Source organism: Cibotium barometz, chromosome 4 (genome assembly GCF_041138505.1).
Source record: "Cibotium barometz isolate CiBa-2024 chromosome 4, ASM4113850v1, whole genome shotgun sequence".
NCBI classification, from domain to species: domain Eukaryota; kingdom Viridiplantae; phylum Streptophyta; class Polypodiopsida; order Cyatheales; family Cibotiaceae; genus Cibotium; species Cibotium barometz.
In genome coordinates this window covers 20,330,787-20,347,854 of record NC_141049.1, presented here as the reverse complement: position 1 = coordinate 20,347,854, position 17,068 = coordinate 20,330,787, and the positions used below count along the sequence as shown (strand labels likewise).

General features: G+C 39.6%; 1 protein-coding gene across 3 annotated transcripts in view; it reads left to right on the top strand.

The window, feature by feature from the left end:
* Positions 1-5,294: 5,294 nt before the first annotated feature.
* Positions 5,295-17,068, top strand: part of LOC147639013 (uncharacterized) — a 112,281-nt gene continuing 100,507 nt past the window's right edge. For all 3 annotated transcript variants that reach the window (XM_086786595.1, XM_086786591.1, XM_086786588.1), the window contains exons 1-2: positions 5,295-5,998; positions 6,605-6,744. In XM_086786595.1, the coding sequence (XP_086642721.1) occupies positions 5,420-5,998; positions 6,605-6,744 (719 nt within the window). In that variant the 5' untranslated portion in view covers positions 5,295-5,419. The remainder of the gene's footprint in view (positions 5,999-6,604; positions 6,745-17,068) is intronic.

Here is a 17,068-nt window from a genome sequence, read left to right as displayed (position 1 = left end):
CTCAAATTGATGACCTTCACATGATTACAGTGGTCTCAATACCAAGTGTAAAATTCACTGCAAAACTATCTGTGAAAGGAGTCGATCAGGGCAGAGTGTGTAGCAAGGCCATGGTCTTGAATCCGCTGAGATTCTTCTACATGATGATTCTTGTACTTAACCAATTATCTGACATTAACATTGCCATTGTGAGTTGTAGTTTGCTCGCGATCAAGAATTGCTTTAGGAACTAAAATTTATGTATCAACCTCTAGGAGAGGTGGGTCATTATAAACGGGGGTAAAAGGTGGTGTATCTTTAAAGGGTTGAAGTAGACTAATGTGAAAGGAATTATGAATATTCCAATGGTCTCAGGAAGGGACAAACGATAAGCATTGTCATTGATCTTAGCAGTAATTCTAAAAGGCCCATAAAATCATGGAGATAATTCAATGGCTGGATGTTTCTCAACAGACTTTAGTCTGCGATTTTTTATGCGAAGCCAAACAAAATCATTTTCTTCCAAAGTATGTGGTCTTCTATGCTTGTTAGCTTGTCTGGTGTAAGCTTGTTGAGCCTTAAGAATAGACTCACGAGCTTCAGCCAAAATACGGTTACGACAAAATCATCGGCCACCCACTGGAACTTCATGACAAAGTCTAGTAATTGGAGTTTGAAGTTTCTTACCATAGACAATCTCAAAAGGAGCTTTGCCAGTGGTTGTATGAGGTATGTTATTATATGAAAATTGCAAAAGATTCAAATATTGATCCCAATTTGCAGGTGATGAGACAGTGTAAGACCTTAAAAGATCCAAAATGGTGCTGTTTGTGGCCTCAGTTTGTCCATTACTTTCTAGATGATATGTAGAACTAAAATCAATCTTTATGCCTAAGCTTGAAAATAATGCCATCCAAAAATGATTACAAAAACAAGAATCACGATCTAAAATTATGACTTTAGGTAAACCATGATTTGTGAAGATAGTTTTGATAAACAATTGTGTAGCATGTGAATCATTCAATGTTTTACGACATGTAATGAAATAAGCTTGCTTGCTAAACCTATCCACAATTGTCCATCATATCATTTCGAGAAGATGTGGTAGGTAAACCAGTTATAAAGTCCATAGAAATTTCTTCTCGTGGTGCTGCGGGAATAGGTAAAGGCATGAGTAGCCCATACTGTTTTCCTTGGCATCTTTTAACTCGTTGACATGTCACACATTCCGATACAAAAGAAGCAACATCATGTTTTAATTGTGGCCAGTAAAAATATTCTTCTATGGTGCGAAGAGTAGTGAGAATGCCACGATGACCAACATATGGGAGACGATGCATCTCTTCAAGAAGGAAAGATCAGAAAGGAAGTGAAATGCATAAACCCTCTTGAAAGAAAATGAAACCATCATTATATGCATAATCATGAAGAGGCAACCAATTATTAGTTTCTAACTTGCACCAAACATCAGAAAAATCAGGATCTGCATCACACATATCATGCAAAGAATGAATGTCAAGCACTGAAATGTTAGAAATAGAAGGTTGTCGACTAAGTGCATCAGCCACTACATTCTCTTTACTAGGTTGATATTGAATAAGAGGGTTAAAGCTCTAAATAAAAGATGCCCATTTAATATGTCGGTCTAAGATAAGAGGTTGATTAAGAAGATATCTAATACTTTGTTGGTCAATCTTAATCATAAACTCAGAACCCATAAGATAATGTTTTCACATACGTAAGGCATGGATAACTGCTAATAACTCCTTGTCATATGTATTATACAAAATTTTAGAAGGTGTCAATTTTCTACTCTCATAAGCTAAAGAATCTGCATCCTGCATCAGGATTACACCGATTCCTGAGCCACTAGCATCAGTGACTACAAGGAAGAACAGTCGAGTATAGTCTGGAAGTTGGAGGATAGGGGCATGAGTCAACAAATATTTTAGTCTATCATTGTTGGTTTTCACCCCAACAAAAAACTAGACCTTTCTTAAGCAACATTGGCAAAGGAAGTGTTATCAATGAGAAATTACGAACAAACTTCCTATAAAAACCAGCCAAACCAAGAAAAGATCTAACTTCTTTAACACAGGCCAAGTCTCAATGACAGGTGCACCAAAAGAAGAACTACTAGGTCGAATAAGTTTCTTGTCTAATAATTCTCTAATTTAGCATTCTATTTCTTTTTGTTGAAGAGGATTTGTACGATAAGGAGCTCTATGAGGTAGTTGGCTACCCGAAATAATCTCTATAGTATGGTCTTCAGGACGTGAAAGAGGTAAGGTAGGAGGTAAATCATTTGTACGATAAGGAGCTCTATGAGGTGGTTGGCTACCCAAAAAAATCTCTATAGTATGGTCTTCAGGACATGAAAGAGGTAAGGTAGGAGGTAAATCATTTACAAAACAATCCTAAAACTTAGCCACATGAATGCTTATTGAGAATGAGTGAGATTATTTTCATATGCTTGCACTTCATTGAGAATGAGTGAGATTATTTTCATATGCTTGCACTTCATTGACTTAAATTATATATGCACGTGATTGCTTCCAAAGTGCACATTTAGCTTAGGTATGGGATAATGATGGATACATCTCAAGAGAACGATCACCAACTAATTGCATGGAATAATCAATATATGGATTGAATTCATGTTTAAATGGCATACCAAGTATGATGTCACTAGAATGCAGATGTGTAATGAGAAAGTTTCGTTTTTGTTTATAAGGTCTAATTTGTATATCAAGGTCACATACTTTACGAGTTCTTGTGTAGCGTGTGCCTTGAAATGCAGATTTAACCTTATAACACGAAGGATGAGTCTCCAAATGCAACCTACGAACTACCTTTTTAGAAATAAAATCATGCGTACTACCATCATCATATAAAATAGTGATATCGTTTCCATTGATATTTCCTTTCATACGAAGTAAAGAGTGAGGAGTGATTGAAGTACCTTTCGATTCGCTTTGCATACCCGCTTTGCATACCCACTTCTTCACTGTTGAGTTGATCTTCCGTCCAATTTGGAGCCATATCACCATTACCATCGTAGTATGTGTCGTCTTGGATATTGTGAAGTTGTGCCACTTGAGTAGGACGAAAAGTACACTTATCGGCTCGATGTCCCACTCCATAACACTTGAAGCATGTAGGCACATTATTGCCTTGATGAGGTTAGGTAGGGCGAGGAGTGGGTGCATTACTATTGTGACTAGAATTGGGTTTGGGGTGTACATAGCTTGGGTCAGTAGTATTAAAATTGTTCTTTACATTTGAATTGGAAAAAGTGTGTGTATTGCTACTACCATTACCAAATTTACCATAATTACCATTCCATGGACTTCGTTGTTGTGATGAAGGAGATTGATGAAATTGAGGGCGTCAAAAAGAAGATCTGAAACCTTGATTCCCCATGAAAGAAGATTGTCGATTGGGTGGAGAAGCATACTAACCATTGTGAGGTAATTGACGAGGTAAACCTTTCTTGCGCTCGGAATCATGAGCAAGAGAGATTGCGTCATCAAGAGAAGTTGGCTTAAACATGTTCAAATCTGCTTGAATAGTTGTCTCAAGACCATCTTCATACTTTTGTTGGAGTGACTTTTTAGGAACATCCTCGAGCATTCGAAGCTCTGATACGAATATTGGAAGCTCACGGTTGGCCCTCTATAAAAACCAACTTGAAAGAAATACTCAAGCTAAAAAATAGATAAAAGCTTATGCACGCAACACAAGAATGGGTTAAATCTCCCCCCACCATGATAGTGGCTCATGTCCTCTTCATGGTGTATTTAAAATATATTTCCTTTACAAAAAGCAAGAGCCAAAAATACATATAGCCAAAAATATGGATCTCCACATTGGGCTTGCATAAGCCTAAATACAAAAATGTGAATACTCTAGGTTCAGTCATGAAATAGAACTAATGTATATCAAAATGTTGTACACTAATGTGCACTTAAAATATCACTGCCACTGCCGAATAAATAATCACCACGTGCCATGCATCAATAGATTTTTGCCGAAGTAAGCCCAATGGATCCATGCACATCCCGCACTGATCTGCACTGATATTCACAATATAAGCTAAAAATATGTGACAAGCTAGAGGTCATCAGTCTCTCTCTCCCCCGCATTCTTCTCATGTGTGGCTACTCAATTGAGTCGCTAACAAGGTAGAGCTCTCTAAAAGAAGGAAGGATTGCATCCATTACGGCACATTTTAAGTTTTCCACGATATGTTGAGTTTCGTTCTTGTTTTCTCTTATGAATGTGCTTCTAGGAGAGACCAAAACGGGCCATAAATGTGAGAAGCTTCTTCAATATTTAATGTAAAAAAACATTTGCCTCATTCCTGAGAACTAGTCTTAAAATTCTAATAGGTGTAAGCATTCTTGTTTCCATGCTGATAAATAATCTAAATTATTTTTTCTTAATGTAGTCCTATGTTATTCCATAAACTTGGCTATGTTTCTATATATGTTGATAATAGTTTATATGAGTTGATTTTTTTAATGCACGCCTTTTTTTAATGCAAGCCTTTCTTAGCGACAATTACCATCATCGTATGCACGATTAAAGCTTATGACTATGGTCTACGAGGAAAAGCGCTTCATAAACAACTAATTTTTTTTATTTGCAAGGTAATTTACGCTATTCATTTAAAATCATAACTTCAAGACATGTCCGTGAACTGTGTACACGCATTGCACTTATGGAATGGCCCGTCCTCATCTCTCTCTCTCGACTACAATCTTCTCTTTTTTGTTCTAGTTTCATTGTGGAAGCTACTAAAGCTAGTTTGAGGTTTAGGCTCCCAAGCACTCTGAACATGTATAACTGATGATGGGTGTCTCCTTGATCATTGTCACACATGTTTGCACTTTGGAAGCTTATGGTAGCATAGAAGACATGTATAACTAGAGGGTGAACATATATAACCGGACGGTGCCTCCCTTATCATTGTCACACTTGTTTGCACTTTGAAAGATTATGGTAGGATAGAAAGCATAGACAAGGGCCAAGAAAATGTTGAGATTAAAAGAAAAGGGCTTGTTAAAAAGGGACCATGTGTTGTTGGCAGCACTTTGATTGATATGTATGGCTTGTAAAAGCGCAATATGTGTTTTGACAACTATCAGTAATAAGTGACTTTCTCTCATGGATTCCACTAATTGTTGGAAGATATAGTGAACATGGGCATGGTGAGGAAGCACTCGAGGGTGTCTCATTTGCAACTTCAAAGCTTGTTAGGAGCCACACAAAGGGCCCAAACATTGAAATAAGGGGGTTGCTCGAGAAAAAACGAATTTTTTCCTCATTGATTTGATGACGTGGCATGCTTGTTGCATTTGCAAGAATGAAAACCGAAGTGTCAACCTCCTCCTCCACGTTCTGTTACGAGGGGGGTGGCACTCCGTCCGAGTAGGCCATGGCGATGGCTCATCAGCCGAGCTTCAATCTTTCTGCCACAGCTTTCCTGGTGGGCTATGGATTACCCTGCACCGCAAGTCAAGACCTCCCCCGTCAACAGTGGAGAGCTTTAGCTCCCCTTGACAGATTGGGCGTGCGCAGGGTTAGGGTTACAAAAAAATCCAGGGGTACGGTTAGGGTTTCAGAGCGTTCCCTTGTTCTCCTTGCAGGAGGACTGGATCCAGGCCATTTCAGCTCAGAAGGGAGGCGAGGTCTTCGATGGGAGCTAAACCTGCGCAGGACTTTGTTGCACAGATGTGCAGGAAGACGAGGTTTTCGGAAAATTTGCAGAATCCATGGCTCTGCAAGGCCCGAAGAAGCAGCAGCAGCAGCAGCAGCAGACATCCCCGTGTTTCTGGAGGGGGCACATCCTGCTCCATGCGGGAATAAGGCAAGCGGCCATTCTGGCATTCAACGTGCACGTCGAGCAGAGAAGAATGGGAGGTTCGTTCAGAGAAAAGCCCGTCCTGGAGGTGGAAGTAAAACCAAAACAGAGCAGGTTCCATTCAAGAGCAGTTCTTCTCGCAGCCCTGATGAGGTGAACTCCATCACCCAATGCTGTGGCAGTTGCTTCTCACCTTTGTGCAGTCATCTGTACATGTGAATGTAAGGTGTACCAGAGAGCAGAAGTCTTAGCCCTAGCCCCTAGCCCTAAAACTACCCTAACCTTTTGCATGCATCTTTGCACATTATGTGAATGAAAGGTGGAGCAGAGAGCAGAACCAACCCTACCCCTTACCCTTGCTACTCCTTATTCTAGCTCTAATCGTAGAACTAATCCTAATTCTAACCTTAACACTTACCCGACCCTACCCTAACTCTTAACTTTAAGCCTGACATCACCCCAATGAACTGAAAATGCATTGATAGCTTCCATTAGTTCATGTATGCACTGAAAGTTTCCATCATTGCAAAGAGTGCGTGCCATAGTTCTGAAGGTCACCGTGATTGTCTGAAGATGCATCAAATGCCTACCATTGTAAAGATCACTCTACAGCTGGCCCTAACATCACCTTGATCAAAACTAAACCATTGTATCTATCATTAACAACCCCTGGTCTAAATATGTGGCATATATTATAAAGAGCACAAACCTTACCTCTTCACATCAAGTTATATCAAATTATTTTTTTCTCCTTGGCAGATCCAACATTATATGAGAATGAAAAGCCAGCTGCGCAGCAAAGAGCAGAAGGAGGCAGCTGCACAAGCCCATGCTACAGTGGCTGCTAGAAAAGAAAAAATGAAGGCGCTAGAGATGGAGCGCAGAGCACGATTGCATCTGTAAGTACCATGTGTTGCTAGTTAAGCTTCAAAATTAGCGACAATATAAGCTGGGAAGGCCAAATAATTTCTGCTGGCTTTTGCAAGGATTAGAGAGATGCTAAGCTAAGCTTGAGATAGCCCTCTAAATAGGAGAGATAATATATTGGGCTGACTATGTGGAAGAAATAAGTTAGAATCGCTCGACTTCAGCTGAGTTGTTTGATGTCCTCTTATGACCAATCATATGAAATGATGACATGGCTGCCTAAAGCCGAAAATTGTATCACTTCTAGGCTAGTAAAGGGTATAGGTGCTACAGTCCATCTACTAGGAGGTTCGATGTTAGTAGAGATGTAGTGTTTCATGAGCTCAACAGATGGTATATGCTGAAGATGGTGAAGTTAGATGTGCTATGGTTGCCATATTGCATGCAGAAGTTGGACTGAATATCGGTTAATTGAGAGAGAAGATAGAGTGGACACAGTATTGGGTCCCAATTACCCACTTATATTTCTTTGGAGAACTCTTTCAATGAATATGAATGACGACTGAGGACTGCCAAACGCATGGACGAAGTAGACCGAACGCAGGCTGATCCAGTTGCTGTCCAAGCTCTTCAATGACCACTATGCAAGCCCAAAACTGAGGGATGCACATGTGCTGGCTGAATGCTTAAGAGACTCTTTGAGGAAGCCTTGGGGCTGAAACACACTGAGGTGCTGAATGCTGCAAGTATGCACAAGAAAGCATGTGGCTCTAGGCACACTTTGCTGTAGGAGAACTGTTGCAAATGAATTTCTGAATTGATGATTTTTGTTGAATGATAAGCTCTTGCTTATATATGTTTATATGCTGCCGGTCGGTGGGCTTCATGATGTCGGCCTATTTTATTTGGACAAAAAGGTTATAAATTTCACTTTCTTATAAGGTGAATCTGGGCATGTATCTGGATTCATCTAGATATATCTTTATGCTGTATTAGCGGACATGCAAATTTCACATTGTGAAGTTTTCGTCCAATCATTCTTTCTATTTGTTATGATCTTTAGTGCTAGGCTTCATTATGGCTGAGTTTGCCTTGCATCTCCGGAACTCTAACAGAAACTCAGTACACAGACCTTTGTATGAATGTATTCTCTTACGTGTGTGTGGGGGTGCGTGGGTTGTGTCTATGTGTGGGAGCATATATTGATACCAAGTTCTACACCCACTATTGGGCACTAATGATGTTAGTGGGGATGTTGTAGTATCTAGTCCATACTATGCATGATGGAGTTGATGGTTTATTGTCTTGTGGATGACTACCATGAGGTTATAAACTGCACTTTCTTATAAGGTGAATTTGGGTATGTTCTTGGATTCATGTAGGTATATAAAAAATGTTGGTTACAACACTTAATGCTGCACTAAACAAATCATGTGCCCTTTTTCAATGCTGGTTGACTGAAGCTTCTCCACGGCCTACTGCTGCCCATTGCCATGTTGGCCAACTAATGCTTGCATGCATTTAGTGCTGGCTGACAGCTTGTTTGGAGGCCCTTATGTTGGCCTACCACTGTCTTGAGGCATTTGCAGGTTGCTGACTGGCTGCCTATGCCCTCTATGGCTTTGGATGATGCCCTTATTGGTTGGCCATGCTATGGACTGGCACATGTGCTTATGTTGTACTGATGCTTTTTCTGATGCAAGATGTAACCGCTCCCTATAGGAGGCCTGACAAATCGGAAGATAGAATACACATATTTTAGATCACTTAACTAAGTCAAACAATGGACAACACTTGCTACATTAAAACTGAAAAATAACAAAGAACACTTGACACCATCACTGGGGCTGGAAACCATAGTTACCACGGAACGGGAACGTTCCGGGAACGTCGGATGCTGGAACAGGAGCGGGAACGGGAACGGGAATGGGAGCGGATCGGGAACGTCGCGGAACGCCATGTCATATGACATGTCGGCATTTAGGACTAAAATGACAAAACATTTAAAATATCCAAGATTAAACTTTAAAGTCTTAAACATTAAAAATTTGAAGAGTCCAGACTCCAAATAGAAACTGAAAAGAAAGTACATCGCATGTGGATATATAGAAACTGAAAAAGAAAGTACATCGCATGACAAGTACAAAACTAGCCTCAAGGGCCAAGGTAACTGGTGAGTCAAAGACTAGTCATCAGCAAGTGGGATCTCATCCTCCTGTCCAGGCTGTCCCTCAATCTGCTCATCCTCATGCTGCTCCACATCAGCCTCTCCCTCTGGCTGATCCTCACCATCATTGTCATCAAGATCAAGGCAAAATCCAATAAATGGCTCTGGAGTACACTCAGCCCTGAACTTGTTAAGCAAACGCAAGTTTGCATTAACAAATACAAGGTCATTTGCCTTCTGGACACCAAGCCTGTTCCTCTTCTTGCTTGCAATGTTCCCAAAACTGCTCCATAAGCGCTCACATGGCGAGGAGCTAGCTCCCTGGCTAAGCACTCGAATGGCCAATCTTTGCAGCAATGGTGTATCTGCCCCATAATCCTCCCACCATCGTGCACTGGATATCTTGAACCTATCATTCTGTGCATCCTGCAAAGCGAAGAGGCCTCTCTTTTGTCGATAGAAGGAAAGGTCTTCACGAACCCTCCTCCTATCATCTGCACTGGGTACAAGCTTCCTCAAGATATCCTCCCAACCCTGCACAACCTCTGCATCTGTCTCTTGTCCTTTGCCTTGAAATTCTGGATCCACCACAAATGCAGCAGCCTCTAATGCAGAGTGATAGTTTGTCCACCTGCCTGTCGCAAGACGAGATAGCTCCTGTCTCCTATCCCCATCCAAAGTCTGTAGAGATAGGATTCTCTCAATCATCCTGTCCATCCCCTCATACACCTTGCCAATGCAAGGCTCATCTCCATCAAGAAGCCTCAACATAAGAATGATTGGCCGCACAACCTGCAACAATACCTCAACAGTGTCCCAAAAAGTGTCATCAAGAACAATGGACCTGCATCGAATACTTGCCACTGAGGTACGCTCTCGCCATGCATCCCACTCCTCACAAACTACAAGCTGCCTCAAATGATTCTTCACTTCAAAAAGACGCTTTAGCATAAGGAAATTATATGCAAAGCGTGTATTTGAATACTTTAAGAGATCCTTTGGGGATCTATGTCGAAATACAGCCAAAATGTAGTGGTGGCGAGTGATAAATGAAACAATGTGACTGCCCATTTCAATAGAAGGCTCCACCCATTGCATCTTACCAATATCTTTGAGGAGATTGTTGAGCCCATGTGACATGCAAGGAGTGAAGCAAATATGTGGGTACCTATCCTCAATGATGCTCCCTGCTGCCCTGTTTGAGTTCTCTCCATCAGAAACAAACTGGATGACATTATTGGGACCCACGTACTCAATGGCTTCACTCCAAATATTTGCCAATCTCTCTGCAGTTTTGCCCGCCTCTGAATTGTCAATAGCTTTAATAAAAAAGCTACATCCTCTGGAGTAGGCAAGGATACCCTAAATGGAGCGGCTCTTGGTGTCACTCCAACCATCACCCATGATAGTGACGCCACATCTACGCCATACATCCTGAATGGGTCCCCAGGCATCCTCTATGGCCGTCCTCTCTGTGGCTAGAAGTGTAGTGCGCAATGCCTCGGATGAAGGAGGAGCATAGCCAGGTCCGAAAGAAGCAATCTCCTTCACCATATCTGCAAAGTATGGGTTGCGGGCCTTTACCAAAGGAACATCTGCAGCATAAAAAAACCGTGCCACTGATGCATCTACTTGTGCCCTCCTCCCAGGGTGCCATGATGCCACAAGACTAGCCTGCACTGGACCTCGTGAAGCCTGGGTCTGGGAAGCATTTGTTCCATGTGCGGATGGCTGTGGAGCAGCCCCAAATAATGGGGTAGATGCACTCGCTGAAGATGCCACGCCTGCAGGTGTAGCTGATGATGATGTACCTCGAGGATCAAGAACAGAGGGCCGACTCCCTGCTGCATCAAGTCTATCTGCAAGTGCCTGCAATCGTATGATATCTGCTCCTGACACTATAGGGCAAACAGAAATGCCTTTGCCTCTAACCCCCAACAAATGGGCTCGCACATGATCCGTGCCTCCAGTCTTAATGGATCCACAAAAGTGGCACTTCCACTTGCGTGACCCTCCTCCTCTTGCACTATCATATGTAGACACAAGATCCACCTCATTCCACCTGTAAGATCCCTGTTCCCACCGTGCAACAGATTCGGGGTACTAGCAGCGGAAGTAGCACTTCATGCGCGGGGCAGGGACCCACACTCAGGGCCTCATCCACGGATATCCGGACAAGAGACTAATCCGTCGGTTTTTCAAAAACCGAACCCGAAAAAACTTCCCTTACCCGGAAAGCATGGGCGATTCCACCAGGATAACTCTTTACTCTAACGTAGTCAAGATCATTACTGATCAAACCGATCCGACTGCACCTCTAACGGTACTTGGTCAGATCAAGGAAGAAACTTGCACTTGGATCATTGGGATCAACGCTTTTTTCCCCATCAAGAGGCACAGCCGTTGATTCCTATCCATAGAACAATTTACTATCCGGGATTTACTTCATCTATCGTAATAATAGAATTTAATTCTCGATTTACGGATCCATCAGTCCAGCCTAACCCCATCCGATCCCATGGGTTAGCCAACCGCCCAACCACTGTAGTGATGGGATCCAATTTGGAATTTGGTTAGGTTTTGTCCCGGGTACCAAGGAAAAGAGTTCCAAGGCCCCCTAGCCGGAAGTTCATGCAACATAAAACTAGCCACACCACTTACACACCCAATATGAAAATTACCTTTTTCTTAGCATCAGCTAACTTTAAAACAATCCTTTAATGAAACCATAGTACCACTGATCACAATCTTCCAATTTATCCAGTTGATTCATAATTTCCCATCATTCCTTCATCAGAGTATCTATGGCATCATTGGCAACTAGAACGCTCACCACCTGTCCACACAGGGGCCTTTTCAATAGTTCCTAGCCCATAATACTCGGCAATATAATCACTTATAAAAATCAAGATGGACTCTCGTTGAAGATCAGCAAGATCAACCAACAGATCCATATAAAGAGCCATGGACTCATCCATTGAAGACCAGCAAGGTCAATCAACCAGATCCATGCCCGGTTTCACAAAACAACTCTTACTCCTTGTTCCAATATCTTCCTCGACGCACGCGTGGGTATCCTAGGCGACCCAGAGCCCGAGCACCGTATGGTCAGCACCCTCTAGGATCCTTCGCAGGTGACCTAGCGCTTCACTCATAGGCCGCTTCCTTGGTCCCTCATCCACCGTACCGGAAGCTCACCATTTTAATCGAACCGAGGCTGGTCAAGACCTCGGTCGACCTTGCTACGCGAGACGTCCTCCATTGACTCTCCGTCAGCAGTTGCAACTTTATCAGTTAGGTCTCCACGACCTTAATCACAAGACGGTCAAAATGCTTCCCCAGCATTCTTGACATAAAACAGCCATTTACAAACAGCATTTACAAACAGTTTACAAATACAGTTTCTATATTAACTCTCATTTTTCCACATTATCCCTCATTAATCCACATTACTTATTCCACATTCCATGTATATGTGTACTCATCCAATCACCTCCTTTTCCATCTCTTCACTTCAGATTCCTTCACATCACATATCATATATTCACATCCATATCCACATCCATACATCCACATCCACATCCACATTCACATCCATACATCCACATCTACATGCTTATCTCCATTTTCACATCCTCATTTATACATCCACATCCCATATCCACATTCATACATACACATCCATATATCCACATCTACATCCACATACATACATACATCCACATCCACATTCCACATTCACATCTATACATCCACATCTACATTCACATTCACATACATCCACATCCACATTCCCATACATCCACATCTATACATCCACATTCCACATTCACATCTACATTCACATTCACATACATGCATCCACATCTACATGCTTACCTCCATTTTCACATCCTCATTTATACATCCACATCCCATATCCACATTCATACATACACATCCATACATCCACATCTACATCCACATACATACATACATCCACATCCACATTCCACATTCACATCTATACATCCACATCCCATATCCACATTCATACATACACATCCATACATCCACATCTACATCCACATACATACATACATCCACATCCACATTCCACATTCACATCTATACATCCACATCTACATTCACATTCACATACATCCACATCCACATTCCCATACATCCACATCTATACATCCACATTCCACATTCACATCTACATCCACATCTACATCCACATTTACATCTATGCATATACATCTTCATGCATATATCCATTTTCATGTTCATACATCCACACTCCCATCTCCATATCCACACATCCACATACATACATCCATTTTCACATTCCCATTTATATAACCCCATATACTTTCACATCTAATCTTTTACATCACATCCATTCTCGCCCTATCACAACCCATATACATCTTATCCTATCACATACACTTCTTACCTCATCCCCCCATACACATCTTAATTCATCTTATCACATCCTAACTTATTTCATAAGCATCTTATCACCTCTTATCACACCTCTTATCACATCCTATCACTTTCCATACGCATCTTATCAATTCTTATCACATCTCATACACCTCTTATCACATCTTATCACATTTCATATCTTTTTTTTTTAATTTTTTATAAAGAGAATTCTTTTATTTGATATAAGATTTCTCTACACATTTATTTATACATAAATTCCATTTAAGGAGACTAACACTTTCGAAATTAAAATCAATCTTTTATGCATCTTCTTATGCATGATTTCAATTTGGTAGGGAATTATACTTTTAGAATAAAAGAATTTCTCTTATGCATCTAAGTTAAGCATAAAATCCATTTATGAGGAAAATCATACTTTTAGTATAGAAAGAATATCTTTTATGCATACCTATATGCATGAAATCCAATATGATAAAAGTAACACTTTTGATATAAAAATTTTTCCTTTATGCATACTTCTATGCATGAAAATTAAAAATGATAAAAGTAACACTTTTGATATAAAAATTTTCCTTTATGCATACTTCTATGCATGAAAATTAAAAATGATAAAAGTAACACTTTTGATATAAAAATTTTCTTTTATGCATATTTTTATGTATGAAATAAAAATGATAAAAGTAACACTTTTGATATAAAAATTTATCCATTATGCATACTTCTATGCATGAAAATAAAAATGGTAAAAATAACACTTTTGATATAAAAATTTATCCTTTATGCATAATATTAAAATTCAATTTCTCCATGATTATAATGAAATTCTTTCAATTAATCTAGGATGATGATTCTTAGAATATGGTAGGAAGTCCTCTTTTTATGCTTTGAATGAAAAATTTTTTTTATGCATAATTTTTATAAAAATTTTGCCATAGCTCCGCTGCTATGACTGATAAATCTCAATTTTTCTAAGGGATAAAGCTTATCATTAAGGAAATAATTAAAATGATTCTCTAATTGGATCCTTAATCCATAATGGATTGAATCATCAATATACATAAACTAAAAGCATAAGAAAAAGCCATTAATTTGGCCTCAAGCATAGCTTTATCTTGGGTTAAGAAAAAGCTTTATGAAAAGCTTGATTAGGATTGAGAATGGGTCATGAGTATGACCATTTCTTGAGTGAGAGAGAGAATTTACATAAGAATCATTAGAATTTAAACATAAATAAAAATTAACTTCAATAGCATTTATTAAATTATGTAACTCTTCACTACTATTCAAACTTCAATAGCATTTAAAAAAAACCATACCAATTAAACTTCTCAAGCTTGAGAGGGGTTGAGAAGAGAGAAACATTGAGAAATTATAGAAAGATGAATATTCACTAATTACCTTACAACTTGCTTGATTCTTTGTTCACGGTAGAGGCCCCCAACCAATCAATTGGTTAAGTATGTTGATGGAGCCACTAATGGGGATTGAAGAAAGAGGGAAGCTCCAAAAACTAGTGAATTATTAAATGAATTCACAGTTCTTGGCTTAGGTGGAGTAGAGTAACGATGCATAAACACTATATATTTTTCAACAAGGGTGAGGCTTCTATTTATAGGAAAAATTGAGCTCCTAACCAAACAAACTGATTCTAGAATTTTCTAAATCAGTTTGGTCAATATTTGACCATTTTTAGGTCAGTTAAGCTAACTTTTTGGAACTAGACTTGAATGAGGAGAGAGGAGAGATGAAATATCTCAATTTTTATGAGTTTAAAACTCATTCAAGCATGTGAAATATGCACCTCCTTTAAAGAACTCCCCTTCCTTACATATGTCATATTTTTAATATTGCTCATAGTTTTTTACTAATAAACCTTGTACATTTTCAACTCTTCATCTTATGTGAAATATGCACCTCCTTTAAAGAACTCCCCTTCCTTACATATGTCATACTTTTAATATTGCTCATAATTTTTTATTAATAAACCTTGTACATTTTCAACTCTTCATCTTATGTGAAATATGCACCTCCTTTAAAGAACTCCTCTTCCTTACATATGTCATACTTTTAATATTGCTCATAATTTTTTACTAATAAACCTTGTACATTTTCAACTCTTCATCTTATGTGAAATATGCACCTCCTTTAAAGAACTCCTTTTCCTTACATATGTCATACTTTTAATATTGCTCATAGTTTTTTTCTAATAAACCTTGTACATTTTCAACTCTTCACCTCATGTGAGCATTTACTCATTTTTGGGTATTTTCTTTTTACAAGTTGGATTTATCTCCTCCCTACACATGGATTGATGCTATTGGTCCATAGGAACCTTAATTGGACCATAGTCTAAAGATTTCTGAAAATCTAGACCCTTAGGCTAAGGTTCTTTATAGCTATTTTCAATTAATTCCAATTGCACATTGGAAAATTCTTTTTGAATTTCTGTTTCAGGGGAACTCATCTGAATTAGAAGAGATATTTTTCTATCCAAAAATATTCAAAATCTGAATATTCTCTCTCTAGAATATTTTTCTCTCTCTAGGCTAAAACAGATAGAAACAAGGTCTTTATATTTCTGAAGAGGGATTGATTACAGGGAAAGATACTAGACATCAAAAAGGGGGTGGGGGAGGAATCTTACATTCTATCCCACTTAAAAAAATGCGAGATGTCCTCATCTCGCAAACTGGGATAATTTCGCAAGATGCACGAATATGAGACTTAGAGAAAAATTTTAATCAAGATTAACCACCAAGATAAGTCTTAAAGAGAGCAAGATTCAAAATACGAACAAGATTTAAACTTTATTCATTCTTGGAACTTATACAGTAAAGATAGAGGAACTCTTTACACTTCCATAAGCCCGTCCATCATATGGTCACAAAAGCAGTCCTCACAAGCTGCACAAGTATAAGGTAACTCATCTATGGGAATAATTCTGTGTGTTATTGCCGCACCTATCTCAGTGGTATGAGGTGATCTAACAAAAGGACCTCTGAGAGGCAAGCCAAAAACGGGGTAAAGGCATATCTTCTCATGAGGAAGAAAACACGCCAGTAAGAAGACCCGCTCAGAAAACCCAAGATGCCTTGATCTCATGACGCAGTAGTATCGGGGACCCAAACCCAAAGCTTCAATAGCCATGGCTAAGCGGACATTGTTACGAAAGTGCTGCTGACCCCAGGGTGTTACCCTAGTTATGTCTTGATAGGTCCGCCATTTGGTCTGAGCTACAGAAGTTCCCAAGTGAGGGAAAAGTGAGCGCTCATACTGTTCTATAAAATCCTTCTTCACAGACTCACTTGCGTCTTGAAGGTGAGGAATCATTATGGATAAAACTAATTCTTGTTGCCAAGCCATGAAGGAGATTAAGAAAGAAAAGGAGATCGATGAGAGTAAGATTACTGTGAATGACAAGTAAAAGTTACGACTTATATAAAGGAAGGAGCTAGCGTAACTTAGAAGCCAACGGTAACTTGCCACTGAAGTTTTACCGTCTTTCCATGATTTGGGTTTGGCACATTTTTCTATAGAAGGCATTCAGAACTTTGAGATGACGAGATAAAAGAAGTTCGTAAGCTAAATCACCTACTTTCTTTGGTCCACAATATCTGGGAGATAACTTCTTATACTTCCCAAGAGATAAAGAACTTCTTTTGAGCCGTACTCGAATGAAGACCAAAACCTTGATATCCAAAACATCGATTCTCCTTCTGAACTCATTGTTCTGAATCTTAAAACAGGTGGGACTCTTG